We start from the raw sequence: 16,252 nt of genomic DNA, 5'->3' as shown, positions 1-16,252 counted from the left end.
GAGCAATTATACAAGAAATTTCATTATCCTGCCCCAAAAGGCAATTTATTACAAGGACTTCCTTTAACCTCCTTGAAGGCAATTTATTTGATGAAAATTCCTTTAATCCACCTCAAAGACAATTTATCTTAGGGAATTCCAACTAGCCAGGCAATTTATTTCTTGGAAATTCCTTTAACCCGCCCTAATTAAGGCATTTTATCTAAGGGAATTCCAACAACCTGCTCCAAAATCAATTTATTTCTTGGACTCAGTATTCTTTGATACTAGTTATTTATATATAATTTAACAACACTTTTATGTTACATTTAAAAAGATATTCAAAAGTAAGGATAACCCTTACCTAGAGCTCCTGTGGTTCTTGTTCCCGAGAGAATTGGCTCCACTCCGGGCAAATCTACTACCAAAAACCCAAGTTTCAACCAATCAATAACATCAACACCCATTTTAATTCAATGCAATAAGTTTTTTTAAACCAATTTACTTGATGCAAGTTCTTATAATCAAAGTGACGGTATTCAAGGTGAAGACAAGCAGAAGGGCGTGATAGAGTTTGACAAAGATCAAGCTAGTTCAAATAAAGGGAAACACTCTATGCAGGCCAAACTGCATTGGCATCCAATAAGTGAGGACAATCTTGTATCTTCCAAGTGGCAGTAGAATTTAATTATAACTACCATTATTCTTATCTTTAGTTAGTAATATAACTCTATTTATTGTTTCTAGTACGTAGGACATGTTGTAATGAAAACCTGTTAGTTATTTGGTGTGATTCCAAGGAGTGATTCCTTTGAATGATATCAGGCTCTACTTGTTCCCTATTCCTTGCAATTCTTGGATTCTGCAATAAAGTTATCAGAATTCTTTTCCTCTATCAATACTTTCTTGCTATCTTTTATACCATGTTCATTAGTTTACATAAATTGTTCCCTTAATATCGTTTGGTATTAATATTAATTGATATCAGAACAAGTTTTGAATTTTTGATCTGCTATGCCTGGAACCGCAGTGGAAATTCTTATAATCCCACCAATCAAAGATTACAAGACCCTAGTCCTTCCCAAACCAATTTGAACTCCCCGTAGAAAACATCTCCAAACCTATTCTGAACCCCCCACAACAAGCATCTCCACAACCTATTCCGAACCCCCCACAACAAGCATCTCTACAACATGATTTACTTCCTTGTTAAACCAGTTACAACAACAAATGGAGTTGCTTACCCGCACTTTGGGAGCCATTGTTGAACGTCTGGATAACATTGAAGAAAGGAGTAATATTGATGAAAATAGAAGGGGCAGAGCTGATCAAGGAGGAGATGTGGCTATAGATGATGAAGAAGTAGAAGAACATTAGCTCAATTCAGTCTACAGTGACAGGGAGGTCAAAATTGAAAGATATTACTATTTTCATTAATTTTATTAAAGCTTATAATAAAAGGTTGTGTTTTTAATTGGATTTTTTTTTTATATGGCGTGGCTTCTTTTTTTAAAATGCAATCTCCTTCCCTTTATCATACAGAAATCCAGTTTTGAGTTTATGTAACTATATTAACAAAACGATTAAATGCTTTCGTGTCCGTTTAATTATTTATATAAATAATAAACCCAGTTAATATATTTTTTAATCAGTTTATGGTTTATTTATCTCATAGTTGAGTTAGTTAATGTATGTTGATCGATCCGAAGGTAGTGGGTTCAAGCTATACTAGGAATAATATCATGTTTTTTCAAATTAGTAGCAAAGGCGTGTGGGCTTGTCTCAGGCTCACATGCTAGTGCCTGAGTTGTACTGTAATAGACCCTATCATATTAGGCCACATAAGCTCGAGTGGTTGGATTTTTTTTTATTGGTCATTTTTTATTTTTTTAATATAATTTTTTTATTTTTTATTTTATTGTTGAGTTTTTTTATTAAGTTTTGTTTGTCAATATTGAATTAATTGTAAATTAATTTTTATATTTTTTATCATATATAAACCAAACCGAGTAAAGTATTTGGTGGGTTAGCTATAAACCTAACTTTTTATTTTTTAATTTTTGAATTAGTAAAAGACAAATTAAAAAAACAAAGTAATCTCATTTGATATGTTGTGTAAAAAAATAATTTCAATTCAATAATTAAAATTAAAATCTCATCTAATAATTTAAATTATTAAATCAGGCCCATCTTCATATAAGTCCCTGTATTTAAGTGTTTTTTGCATTTCAGTCATTGGTCTATAAATCTTTCTTAACTAGGTCAATTTCATCCTTTTCTTCTTACTTTCTTTCAATTATACCCCTTGCAGAATATGTCCTCTAAATTCTCTGCTTTATCCATTTCCGTGCTTTGGTACTTCAATTCTTCATTTTTTAAGCCGAATTGCCTTCTAATTTCAATTTATTTTTTAATTAAGCTCTTAATTAATTTTTTAACTTGATTATTTGTTCCAAACTCATCTTTGAACCTCAATTTCTTTTAATTTTAGCTAATTTGAGCTCATTTCTCTTCAACTCAGATCTCAATTATGACTTTAAATTTTACAAATTTTATTTTTGCTTGTGATGCTCAAATGTTGGTCCAATTGCAACCCTATATGATCAAAGAACAATATTATATTTTTTAAACCCTTCACTCTTATAAAAACAATTTATATGATTATAAATAGGAAAACATATTTTTTAGAAATTACATATTATTTTTTTAGTTTTGTTTCTTAATTAGAGATAAGTGAAAGGTTAATACAACTCCTAATAATTAGTTTCATGTAAAAAATAAAAATAAAAATAGTAACCAAAATTTTATTTTAGTTATAAAGTTGATAAAATTTTAAATATATTTTAATTGAATTAAATATTTCAATACAAAATTTATGTTCTTATACAGTTATATATTAATTCTAACAAATAATATGATTTCTATGTTTAAATTTTGGTATTAATAACGCATACAACAATGAGGCAGTTAAGATTTTTAGATAAAAAATCATTAAAAAATAAAATAAGCTAGTACATTTGTTACATAACTAAAAAAAATTGATTTTTTTCTTTAAATTAATTTTTTTACACCGTTTTAATATGTTAATGTCAAAAATAAATTTTAAAAATAAAAAATATTATTTTTATATATTTTCAAAAAGTATTTTGAAAAGTAATTATTATTATTATTTAAAAAAATTTGCAAGAATTAACAATCATAGTTTCTACTTTAAAATATGAATATGTTACAGAAAACTAAGGTAGCCGGTCATGTGGGCTCAATGAACCTACTACAGTTGGCCTAACCTAAATTCCTCAGTACAAGTTGACTATGGAAAAGGCACCTTCGGGGGTGTTTGCATGCATTTTAATTGGAGTTTTGCATATATTTTTGAAAGTTTTTTTAAGTTTAAATTGATTTTTTTTTTGTTTTTAGATTATTTTGATATGCTAAAGTCAAAAATTAATTTTAAAAAATTAAAAAAAATTATTTTAATCCATTTCTAAATAAAAAATATTTTTTAAAAAATAATATTTAACACTACTCTAAACACCCTCTGAAAAAAAATGGAATGCAAAACGTGTAAACAAAAGAGGTTTTGTGAGCATATTGAAATTTGATCATCAGAGGCTATGAACTGAACTTGGAGCTCTTTGTGAGTTACCATATTAGAAAAAGTAGAAGTCGATTTCAACATCCTTCATGCAAGCATGAAAAACCAAATTCATTATGAGATATATATCCTCAAGATTATCACATCATAAAAAAAAAGAGTAGAGGTCGAAATCGCTAAATTTATATAAAAAATTGAAAATATAATTGATATGTGTATGTTATGATGAGGAAACAAACATGCATACAAGCTATTATATGTGTAATAAATGAATATGGATTGCTTATAACATTTGACTTGAAGGAATCATGAACAAAGACTTCTTTGTGATTCAGGAGGAGCGACCAGGATTAAATCTTCTGTTGGAGGAGGTCACAAAACAGGTGGAGCAGGTGCATGATTTTCCCTCCCTTTTACACTTATACAATTTAAAGTCTTCCCGATGAATGCAATTACAATAATGTTATGTTCAATGTAAATAAAGTCTAGCGTATTAACAAGATTAGCTTTGGCTAATGGCGTCCATAATAGGATTGTCGGGATATGAATTATAAGATTAGTTTCGACTAATGGCATCCGTGATAGGATTACCGGGAAATGAATTACAAGATTAGCTTCGGCTAATGATGTCTGTGTTGGGACACCTGGGAACGATCAATAAGGCTCGATTCTTAAAGGGTATTCGTGTTTGGATGACTTGGAAAAATTGAAAAGTATAATTGCCTAAAAATGTTCAGGTTGGACTATACAAAGTCACCTAATGCATGCAAGAAAATAAGAGTATTCAAATTAAATATATGTAAATGATGTCTAATTGGGTTTTATATGATTTAAAAGCAAATTATAAGTTTATTATTAAAATTCCTATGGAATTGATAGAAAATTTATGCTTCATTTGTATACATTACATTCATTTATATTTCTTTTGTCAACATAATGGTATGCTTATTACGTTGGTATTATAACAGATTCATCTAATATCCACGGAGCTCATTAGTTTAGAGGGTGTTTGGCCCGCACTTTAATTTGAGTTTTGCATATTTTTTTTGAAATTGTTTTTACTTTAAATTGATTTTTTTTTGTGTATATGTTTTTGGATAATTTTCATGTGCTAAAATCAAAAATAAAAATTATATTATTTTAATACATTTTTAAACAAAAAATATTTTAAAAAACAATATTTACCAGTGCTACAACACCCTCTTGGAATAAAGGAAAGCAAAATGAGTAAACAAAAGAGGTTTGATAAGCATATTAGGATTTGATCATCAGAGGCAAAGTAAAGGTCGATTTCAACATGCTTCTTGCAAGCATGAAAAACCAAATTCATTATGAGATATATAGCCACAAGATTATCACATCATAAAAAAAAAGGAGTAGAGGTCGAAATCCCCAAACCTATATATATATAAAAAAAAGAACTAAGCAATTTTATCTCTGTAACAACATTGACAATAACTTTATGCTCATCCTTGGTACAAATTATGTTAGCACCTCTACACCTTGAGATTTTGACAATTTGTTTTTGGTTTTTTTAGTTTAGAAATATAACTTTTGGTACAAAACTTTATTTTACTTGTATTTTAGTTTTTAAATTTGAGAAAAGATAAAAAGAGAGAGTTGTCGAAAAACTATAAAGAAGAAATAAAGTTAATGAATGACAATTTTTTGGTGATGAATCTCGTTTTTCTTAATGTGAATGGATTTCATTTAACGATAAGAGTTTTATTTTATTTTTTTTCTTTATCTTACTGAAAAAAATAGATCATGACTCGATAATTAATTTAGATTCAGATTGGTTTTTCATTTTTAAATCAAGTAAATGTTTATTTAAGATCATTAATGGTTAAATAACAAGATCATTTTAATGAAACTCTCTTGTTCAAGATTAATTTATTGATATTAAAATCGGTCTTTTTATGACTAGAATATAATCAGTCAAATCCTCTCTTTTCTCCATTTTCTCACCACATTCCCTGTCTCATCTCAACATTCAATAACTAAAAATATGATAAAAATGAAGTTTTAAGATTGAATTATAAAAATTTAACACTATAGAATTAAATAAATATATAAAAAAATTCAAGGACCATATTAAACTTTTATACAACCTATAAAAGGATTGCATTATAGGAGAATAGTTCAATGCATAATAACTTGAGTCTTGCCCACATTACAATTTGTTATGGTAAGAATAACAAATGTTTTAATTTAAAATATAATATGAAGCATATATAATTAAGATTACAATAAAGAGATTTCAAGAAGTAGTTAAAGTTAGATTATATCATTTATGACTTTCGTAAATTGATTTAATATATTTTTTACTTTTGATTTTAATTTTTTTTAGAATCTCTAGCAAGGTATCTGCTCGAAAAAAAAACCATTCTACATGAGATTGTTCTGCTAGGAAAGCATGATATCAAGTCTCAGTCATCTTGAGATTTGAATTCCCAAATACATTCACATACTCATACAATAACATTTATTAAAGATCTTGAGCGGCATTGTTGATGCCTAAAACCACATAATGCATTATGCAATAGAAATAGAACATCAAACTGATAGAGAAAACATGCTGATGAAAAAATACTCAAGTCGTAAAAAGGAGAATGCATGCAAGTCCACACTGAACAGAATGATAATATTATTGTATTATGTATTCAATGTCTTCATATTGCAAAGAAGCACGACATATATATACACAGTTTACACACAATCAAATCCACTATTCTAGGAGATATTCTAGGAGCTATTCTAGTATTAACTTTGGTAAATTATTTAATCCCATTGATTATAGTATATCATCTAATTACTTGGGATTCTTTCCTTCAATACTCCCTCTCAAGTTAGAGTGTATGTTGATCACTCCTAACTTGTCCAGTAATATGGAGAATTGGTTTGAACTTAGTCGCTTAGTGAATATGTCTGCTGGTTGCTCCTTAGTCCGTATGTGCTCTGGTTTAACCAATCCTTTCTGCACCTTTTCTCACACCAGATGACAATCTATTTCTATATGCTTGGTTCGTTCATGAAACATGGGATTTGAGGCTATGTGTATTGCTGCCTTATTGTCACAAAACAATTTAACCGGTTGCTCATGCTTAACATTCAAGTCCCTTAAAATGTATTGCAGCCATGTTATTTCACAGCATGTAGTAGCCATGGAACGATACTCAACTTCTGCACTCGAATATGATACTGTACTTTGTTTCTTTGTCTTCCATGAAATGGGAGCACGTCCAAGGAAAATACAATAGCCAGTTGTTGACCTTCTAGTGTCCTTGCAATGAACCCAGTTTGCATCACAATATGCCCTTAAATCCAATGACCCTTTGGAAGGTAAGAGAATTCCCTGACCAGGTGCTTGCTTGATGTACCTCAATACCTTGTGCGCTGCTTCTAAGTGAGGCTGTCTGGGTTTGTCCATGAACTGGCTAAGTATATGAACTGTGTATGCAAGGTCTGGCCGTGTGATGGTTAGATAAATGAGACGTCCAACCGGTCTTCGATATTGGGAGGCGTCTTCCAGTAAGTCTTCATCTCCTTGTATAAGTGTCACATTTTGTTCAGCTGGAAACCGTGAAGGTTTAGCACCAAGGAACCCTGTATCTTCAAGAATTTCCAATGTATATTTCCTTTGACACAAGGAAATCCCGTGCTTGGATCTTGCTACTTCTATTATAAGAAAGTATTTTAATTGTATTATATCCATTAGTTTGAAGTGGCTTGAGAGAAAGCACTTGGTTTTTATGATGTCTTCTAAATTGTTCCCTGCAAGAATAACATCATCGAAATAGACCAACAAAGCTGTGAAGATACCTTGATGGTTTCGGACGAACAAGGAATAGTCGGACCATGATTGCTTGAAGTTGACTGATTTGAGGGCTGAGGAAAGCTTCAAAAACCATTGCCTTGAGGCTTGCTTCAGGCCATATAATAATTTGTGTAGCTTACAAACCCGATTCCCCCCTTTCATCCGAAGCCAGGAGGAAGCTACATGTAAACATCTTCATAGAGATCTCCATTGAGAAACACATTATTTACGTCTAATTGATGAAGGTGCCAATTTTGCATGGCTGCAAGACTGAGTAAGACACGAACTGTTGTGAGCTTAGCAATCAGCACAAATGTTTCCCTATAATCGATCCCTTCAACTTGGTTGTAACCATTGGCCACTAACCTGGCCTTGTAGCGCTCAACTGTGCCATCGGGATTATACTTGATTTTATATACCCACTTACAACCAATTGGTCGTTTGTGAGCCGGAGGAGAAACCAAACTCCAAGTCTTGTTAGCATAAAGTGCTTGAACCTCTTGCTGTATAACTGCTCTCCATTTCGGGTCCTTAACTACCTGAGAAAATGAGGTAGGCTTTCTTTGTATTGTCATATTAGTAGTAAAGGTTCTGAGAGGAGAAGAAAGATTAGCATAAGATAGGATATGAGAGAGGCTATGAGCCATACCTGGAGAGATGACCTTGTTCGAGGAAGCTGACGGATTGGGGCATGAGGGGAGAGCTGCATCAATATGAAAGCCCTGCAATGCAATTGGAAGTTTTATGGCTCGAGAAGACCTGCGTGGTTGTGGTGAAGGCAATTGGGGAGGTTGCAAAGGTGATGAAATGGAACTAAAAGATGTGTAAAGTGTGAGATTATTTTTAGAAGTAATGGAGGGATTGATATTTGTGAGAGAAGGAGTAAGTGGAGTGGAAATTGGATTTGAGGGTGGAGTCAAGGTTTTCAAAAATGCATTTTTGACACGGTATGAAAAATACAAAATAAACTCGGATTGTAAAAACAGATCGTAAAAAAGTAAAATCATAAGGAAATTTGAAATTTTTACAAAAAAAAAATTTTAATAAATTTTCTAATACAAGCTGAAATCATTCCTAATATCTTTGTATTTCACACATCAGGGAGAAATGTGTGCAAAAATAAAGTTTTAAGATTGAATCATAAAAATTTAAAACTACATAATTAAATAAATCTGAAAAACAAAAATTCCAAGAACCATGTTAAACTTTTATGCTATAAAAGGATTGCATAATAGGAGAATAGTTCAATGCATAATAACTTGAGTCTTGCCCACGTTAAAATTTGTTATGGTAAGAATAACAAATGTTTTAATTTAAAATATAATATGAAGCATATACAATTAATATTACAACAAGGAGATTTCAAGAAGTAGTTAAATTTAGGTTATATCATATACGACTTTCGTAAATTGATTTAATATATTTTAGAGTATCTGCTCGAAAAAGCCATTCAACATGAGATTGTTCTGCTAGGAAAACATGATATCAAACTTTTGAACAAATTGTACAGCATCAAGTCTCAGTCACCTATTGTCACCATGAATGCCCAAATATATTCACAGCTCAAAGACACGAGTCTCCATCTTCTTTCCACCAGTTATATCTGTTCCACTCTCTATTAATGCTTGAATATTCAGCTACTTCAGATACCTGTAAACCAATTCAAGCATGGCATGCTCATTTTAACTTGTAAATCTTATTATTGAGCGAAACAAGAAACAAACACACTAAAAGAGAGGCAAGAAATAAAGTTAAATCAGCAGTACCTCTGATTGAGCGCTCATTGAACCATCTGGTGTAGTAGCAAATTTTGTGGTCAGCTTTGGACATTGATGGACCTTCAACTTCTCCAAACGAGGGAATAAGAAATCACAGCATCCGAAACTAAAATAGACAATACTTGATAATTGTTCCAGCGACAGCTCATTTAGATTAGGAAGCACCATCTCCTTCTCAACGTTGACAGGTAAATCATGATCTTCCTGCCCAAATACTCCCCATAATTGAGAGGATTTTTTTACTGTAAGTATTCGGAGCTCTGGGAGACCTGAAGCCATGGCTACTGGGAAGAGGCTCTTCAACTTGTTGCATTCTCTAATCTCAATTTCACGCAAATTGGGGAAGCATAAAGATTGAAGATGATCTCTTGGCAATATCTGATCCTTTTCATCATCATTATCCCTAGCAATGATTTGCTCCAATTCCTCACAGGACAATATCTGTAGGACTTTCAGTTGAACTAGACTGACAATCATGGCTACTGGGAAGAGACTCTTCAACTTGTTACATTCTCTAATCTCAATTTCACACAGATTAGGAAGCAACATCTCCTTCTCAACGTTGACAGGTGAAGCATGATCATCCTGCCCAAAGATTCCTAATAATTGAGAGGCTTCACTTACTCTAAGTATTCGGAGCTTCGGGAGACCTGAAGCCAGGGCTACTGGGAAGAGGCTCTTCAACTTGTTGCATTCTCTAATGTCAATTTGACACAAATTGGGAAAGCATAAAGATTGGAGATGATCTCCTAACAATATCTGGTCGTTTTTATCATCATCCTTAGCAATGATTTGCTCTAATTCCTCACAGGACAATATCTTGAGAACTTCCAGTTGAACTAGACTGACAATCATGCTACATGTGAATACATGTGTCAGTCTCTTACACTTGAACACCTCCAAAGTACTCAATTTGCTCAGCACGAGACCCTTCCATATAAACCTCATGTCAGGCAGGGAGTACAAGCGAAATGTTTCCAAATTTGTCAACCCCTGCATCAAAAGAAAACAAGGATACCAATTTGTTAGATAGAATTCCTAATAAATTTTGTGCACTTTGGAATATGTAACATATAGTGGTAAATAGATGTTTCCAAGTATAATTTTGGTAACATGTCAGGCAGGGATCCCAAGCATAATGTTTCCAAGTATAATTTTGGTAAATAGATGAACGAACTGTCCCCAATACTTCAGCCAAAAACTTATCAACAAAAGGATATAAGTAGACATGGCAATCGCCTCAATTTCACTCAAACTTGGAAAGCATAAAGATTGAAAAATCTCGATATCGTTTCATTACAATAATTAATTTCTTGCTTCTTAAGCCCTCTATCAAGAGACAAGGAATGATACAGTTACACAACTCCTTTAAAATTTAGTGGATGGCTAAAGGATTTATCTCCACTTATCAATTGCTTCAGTTTCAGAAATTTAAAGGAAGAAATCAACATGTATTGAAGTTGACAATTTAAATTCAAAAGGATAAATAATTATTGGAGAAATATAAAGGACGTACTTGGAGCTGTACAGACAAATTTCCCAAGTCTTTGTGGCCATCAATTTCTAGAATTTGCAAAGAAGGCAATTGGGCAGCAAAATTCTTTGGACCAAAAAAGCTGCAATTTGAAAGAGACAGTCTTCTTAGCTCAGGGAACTTGATGATGCCATCTCTGGTGAGTGCACCTCCTTCTACACTGTAAAATATTTGCTTTAAATTATGAGCTTTAAAAATCCTCATCTCTTCCAGGTTCAGAAGGCTTGGAGACACAGAGACAGGGAGGACATATTCCAGTTTTCCACAGTCTTCTAAGAAAATAGATTTTAATTTTGGGAAGCCAGGAGACTGTGGAATTATTTCCCTTTTACCATCTTCTTCTCTGATAATATGCTTCAATTTACCGCAATTTCTTATGTAAAGGCCTTCTAGCTTTGGCAGACTTTGTGCGAGGGACAGTGTGAAGATAAATGTCAGTTTGTCGAGAAAAATCAAATACAGATGAGCAAGACTTTGGAAGCTGACATGCTTGATGGGCCCCTTCCATATGCATTGGAGCTCAGGTAACCATGACAGCTGTAACGTTATTAAAGATGACAGCAACGGCAGCTCCTTCTCCTCACTGCTTCCTTCATCAGCCTCACCCAATTCAAATACCTCTTCCAATGATTTGCAGTCCTCAATTTCCACCCTCCTTAGATTTTTCAGATCTCGCAGCAATTTTGCTGGAAACGGAGTGCAAACATCCCCACAATCGTACACGTGTACATATTCTAATCTTTGTAAGAAGCCGTTTTGCTGTTCATGGGCGGCCAATCTTATCAGAGAACAATAATATATTTTTTCACTCTCATGAAAACAATTTATATGATGTATAAATAGGAGGAAAAAATAGAAAAAACAGGATTAAATAATTCTTAAGAGATTACAATTACAATTTATATGAATAATAATTAGATTTTTGAGAAAAAAGGTTAATACAAATCCTAATAATATTTTTATTTTAGTTATAAAGTTACTAAATTTTTAAAGATATTTTAATTGAATTAAATATTTGAACACAAAATTTATATTAAATTGTTGGTATTAATAACGCAAAATTACGTACTTGTAGCTGTGCCAACCAATTACCCACTTCTTCGTGGCCTTGAATGGTTAATTCTTGCAAAGGCAATTGAGCATCAAAATTCCTTGGGCCTAAAAAGCTGTAATTTGATCGGAGCCAAAGAGACAATTCTCTTAGTTGAGGGAACTTGATGATGCCATCTCTGTTATGAGACAAAGAGACTGGGAAGACATATTCCAGTTTATCACAGAAAGATATGTTGATATTTTTTAATTCTGGGAAGCAAGGAGACTCTGGAATTATTTCCCTTTCACCATCCTCTTCTCTGATAATATGCTTCAATTCACCGCAGTCACTTATGCGAAGGCTTTCTAGCTTTGGCAGACTGTAAGCGAGGGACGGTGTGAAGATAAATGTCAGTTTGTCGAGATAATTCAAATTCAGATGAGCAAGACTTTGTAAGCTGACATTTCTGCTGGGCCCCTTCCATATGCATTTGAGCTCAGGTAACCTGTACAGCTGTAACAGTGTTAAAGATGACAGCAGCGGCATCTCCTTCTCCTCACTGCTTCCTTCATCAGCCTCACCCAATTCAAATACCTCTTCCAATGATTTACAGCTGTCAACAATCACCTCCTTTAGATTTTTTAAACCTTCCCGCAATCTTGCTGGAAACAGAGTGGAAACATCCCCACAACCCCTCGCTTTTACAAATTCTAATTTATGTAAAAACAATTGCTCAAATGTCTTCGCATGTAATGATGTACCAGCCAAAATTAATCTTGTCGAGGTTGGGTATCCATAATTGGCTACCACAAACAAATTCCCTAATATTATATCATATTTGCGCAAGCTAACTGGAAAAACAAAATCTCTGGGAATGCATTCAACCTTCGGTATCCTCAATGATAATACGGCTAACTGAGACAACGAATTTAGTTCTGTTAGGCTTGCATTCATTCCTCCTGTGCTGTCACATCCAACAACATCCCATCCCTTAAAGCTGCGATCCCCGATCAACAGCTCTTCTAACTTCTTCAACCTTCCAATCAAATTCACAGGGATCCTTCTTAGCCTTTGACAACCTCTCACATCCAACAACCTTAACTCCTTGAGCTCTCCTATTTCATCAGGTAATTCTTCAATGGATAAGCACCACTTAAAAACAAGAATCTTAAGTCTCTGCATCTTTCTCAACCAAATGAGGTCCTTGCATCCACACCTGATCAACACCAACGATTGAAGTTTCGTTGAGAGTTCAAGTGATTGCAATGACAAACACCCTCCCTTCAGAGACAAAACTTCAATTTCTTTCATCCCTTCGAAAAACTTCTCTGGAACATTCATACCATCATCCAGTTCTAATAATAGAACTTTGAGCTGTGGACATACCAATCCTTCAGGAAGTTCTGCTAGTTTATTGCCCATTAACGAAATTGTTGTGCAACCTTCAAAGCTTTCAATACTCGTTGGCCACTTCTCCAATACCATGAATCCATATTCTTTTGATGATGCTATCTGAATAGCAACATCACGAACCAAGTCATGCATTCTCACATGTTCTTCAGTTTCAGTGCCCAACAACAAACAACAAGCTTTGAGGTCTTTGATTGCCACATGAACTTGTTCCCTTGCATCTTCAATGGGCTCCCCATCTTGATGTAACCCATAGCCAACTGCATATCTCGTCAAGTCCTCGACTGGAATGTTGTAATCTTCTGGAAATAAACAGCATAGCAAGAAACATAACTTGGTTTCCTTGGACTTCAAATAATCGTAGCTCAACTTAAGACATGCATATGCATTTTTTTCTTCAATTTGTTCCATGTCCGGAAATTGAGAGTTTTTGAGCTGTTTAGACACTCTTTTCCACTTAACTGCAGATTCATCTCTTAGAGCCCTTCCCATTGTCACGAGTGCTATAGGCAAGCCGTGGCATTCTCTCGCAACATCCCTTGCCACTTCGTTCAAGGTAGAGTCCCCATCATCTAAACCTGCATTGATTCTGAATAAATCCCATGCTTCTTTTTCAGGTAATACTCTTAAGAACACTTTTTGCTGGCACTTCATAGAAGAACATATATTTTTACGACGAGTTGTTAGAAGAATTTTACAACCCCTGTGATCATCACCAAATGGGATCCCTATCTCTTTCAAGTCAATATGTTTCCAAACATCATCCAGGGTTATAAGCATCTTCTCCACTTTCTTCAGTCTCTGCCGTAATCGATCTGCTCTCCCTTCTTTACTGTTTTCTTCAATTTTCAAACCTAACATATCTGCCATTCGGTTCTGAATGTCTATGACATTTGGATTCTGCGACACCGTAGCCATCAAAACTTCATCAAAAAGCTGCGACTCTGTGGCTATCCTGCCTACTTCTTTCACCAGGGTGGTTTTACCCACCCCTCCCATGCCGTACAGTCCGATCATATTGGCGTTGTCATCTTTGAGAGCTTTCATAATCTGTTCCAAAGCTTCTTTTGAAGATTCTGAGGGCGTGAATTCCTTTGATGGAAGAAATTCTATGCGCTGAGGAGGAGCTTTGTGGGCCACTTTTGTAAACTTTGTTTCTAAAAGTTTTCTGAAAGTCTCCGACTTCTTGGCCAGTGCCTTGCTTGACTTGAATTGTCGCATGCAGTTTGGGCACCAAGTAAAGCATTTGCCATTCTTTCCTATTTCATTTTCCAAGGGCTTCGCACCTTCAATTTCGTTGTTTGCATCTTCCAGCCACTTTCTGACACCTTTCTTAATTTCTTCAGCATTCCTTTCAGCAGCTTCGACATCTTTTTGCAGACCATCTAGTGCTAAAGTAAGGTTCTCCTTTCGTTCTTTGAATTCTTCAACAAAATTGTTGAAACAGAACATGTAACGGAACTGCCTTCCTACTGGTTCCACCATGAGTTCTGCGAGCATAGCTATAATGGATCCACCAGCACTTTCGAGAGCCATTTTCCACGGGTCTGAAAATCTAAGAAATAAGGATACAGAACGTGAGAGTGAGTCACTACAAGTAAAACAGGCGCAGAGAGAGTGGGAATAGGAATTCCATTACCTTAATTTGGGAAAATATGTGCGCAAGAGCACTGGTACTGAGTGCTCAATGAAATAGCGGGAGGAAGAAAAGGAGAAGGCCTTTAGCTCTGTATGGATTCCAGCTTCAAAAGCAACAAGGCAAGGTATAAGTACAACAATAAAATAGTTTACATGGATTCTAACTGACACTTGTGAGTTAAAGCAGTAGTTCCCATTAAAAATGCATTTTGATGTCATAATTAAGATAATATAGAGACAGTGACAAACAAATAAAAAAGAAATAATAATGTGTAAAAGTACTCACGCAAAGAAAGAAACGATTGAAAGGTTCGGATAATCACTTAGACGTCTCCGTGGATGATGCCAGCTCGCTTCCATGGATAGGTCAAAGTTTTTTTTAGTTTTCTTTTTTTAAAAAAAAAAACAGATCAACAAGAGAAAAGACTTGCAAAGAAGTACAATTTCTGAAAGAAACTCAACAAAGAATCAAACTGAAGCAATTAAAAATAATTGTCTATGATGACCATCTCTGTATCACATATTCAGGTAACAATATTTTTTTTAAAAAAAAAAGCTGAAAGAACTACGTTTTTGATAGCATCCAGAGTGCGGTTACTTTTTTAACCCCTCTTTTGTGGTTTTATTTTATTTCAGTCCTTCAAGTCTTTTTCTTTTGCTATTTCATCGAGTTGCTTTGCTCTTGAGTTGTTTTGTGGTTTTATTTTGTTTCAGTCCTCGAACATGCATTATGCTAGGAATTATAATTCATATTATAATTATAAATTTCAGTTTTTTTAAAAAAAATATATGAGAAAGGACCAATATCACAATGTGAGCAAATAAAAGGAGAATTTTAAATTTTCTTGTGACATGGTGACCAGGTAATCCAAGGAACCAATAGATTATCGCCACTTGTTCAACCTTATCTGCACATTAAGAAAGGGTTGAAAGTAGGAGAGAAAAGTCATAACCCTAGATTCTATTGTGACATGGAGATAAAGGTAATCTCAAAAGCTAATAGATGGTCGCCACGTGTTCAACTTTATCTACCCTTAGGAAAGGATAGAAATGGGAGAGAGAGAGAGAGGGGTTAAAAGGCCTAAAAAAATAGAAAAAGGAAAGACACGGCTGAGATAAGAGAGGGACGTGGAAAGAGAAGGAGAGGTTGAGGGAGGCTGCAGAAGCGGAAGCAGACATTGAAAGATCGGAGGAGAGTAAAGAAAACAACATGAATATGTGATGCTCGTTTATCTATTTGATTGGGATTTTTTTGTGCCTTTGATAAAAATACTCTGTTTTTTTTTATCTCTTTGATTGGGAAATTCTTTGGACACTTATATAATATTGGTGAAATTATTGTTCATTCAAACACAAATTTACTTTGGACTACAATAATATTTTTCTCTAATTTTGAGTTTTAGTTTTTGATAGCCATGCTCGTTCGATTTTTTGTTTTTTTTCATGCTCTTGTAAATAATGTAGGAGA

General features: G+C 33.9%; 1 protein-coding gene across 5 annotated transcripts in view; it reads right to left on the bottom strand.

Annotated features, from left to right (window-relative positions):
* Positions 1-15,301, bottom strand: part of LOC133706096 (disease resistance protein At4g27190-like) — a 64,587-nt gene extending 49,286 nt beyond the window's left edge. The window contains exons 1-6 of one of the 5 annotated variants that reach the window (XM_062131625.1): positions 14,786-15,023; positions 11,773-14,701; positions 10,686-11,462; positions 9,158-10,162; positions 8,919-9,041; positions 7,921-8,113 (exon numbers count right to left, since the gene is read on the bottom strand). In XM_062131625.1, coding sequence (XP_061987609.1) covers positions 8,955-9,041; positions 9,158-10,162; positions 10,686-11,462; positions 11,773-14,701; positions 14,786-15,003 — 5,016 coding nt within the window. In that variant the 5' untranslated portion in view covers positions 15,004-15,023 and the 3' untranslated portion in view covers positions 7,921-8,113; positions 8,919-8,954. Of the gene's footprint in view, positions 1-7,920; positions 8,114-8,670; positions 9,042-9,157; positions 10,163-10,685; positions 11,463-11,772; positions 14,702-14,785; positions 15,024-15,070 lie in introns of those variants that run through there. The other 4 variants (XM_062131627.1, XM_062131628.1, XM_062131626.1 and 1 more) reach the window with 4 other exon arrangements.
* Between the last annotated feature and the right edge of the window lie 951 nt (positions 15,302-16,252).

Source organism: Populus nigra, chromosome 1 (assembly GCF_951802175.1).
Source record: "Populus nigra chromosome 1, ddPopNigr1.1, whole genome shotgun sequence".
NCBI classification, from domain to species: Eukaryota; Viridiplantae; Streptophyta; class Magnoliopsida; order Malpighiales; family Salicaceae; genus Populus; species Populus nigra.
The sequence above is the reverse complement of the archived record's forward strand: the minus strand, read 5'-3'. Positions and strand labels throughout refer to the sequence as shown.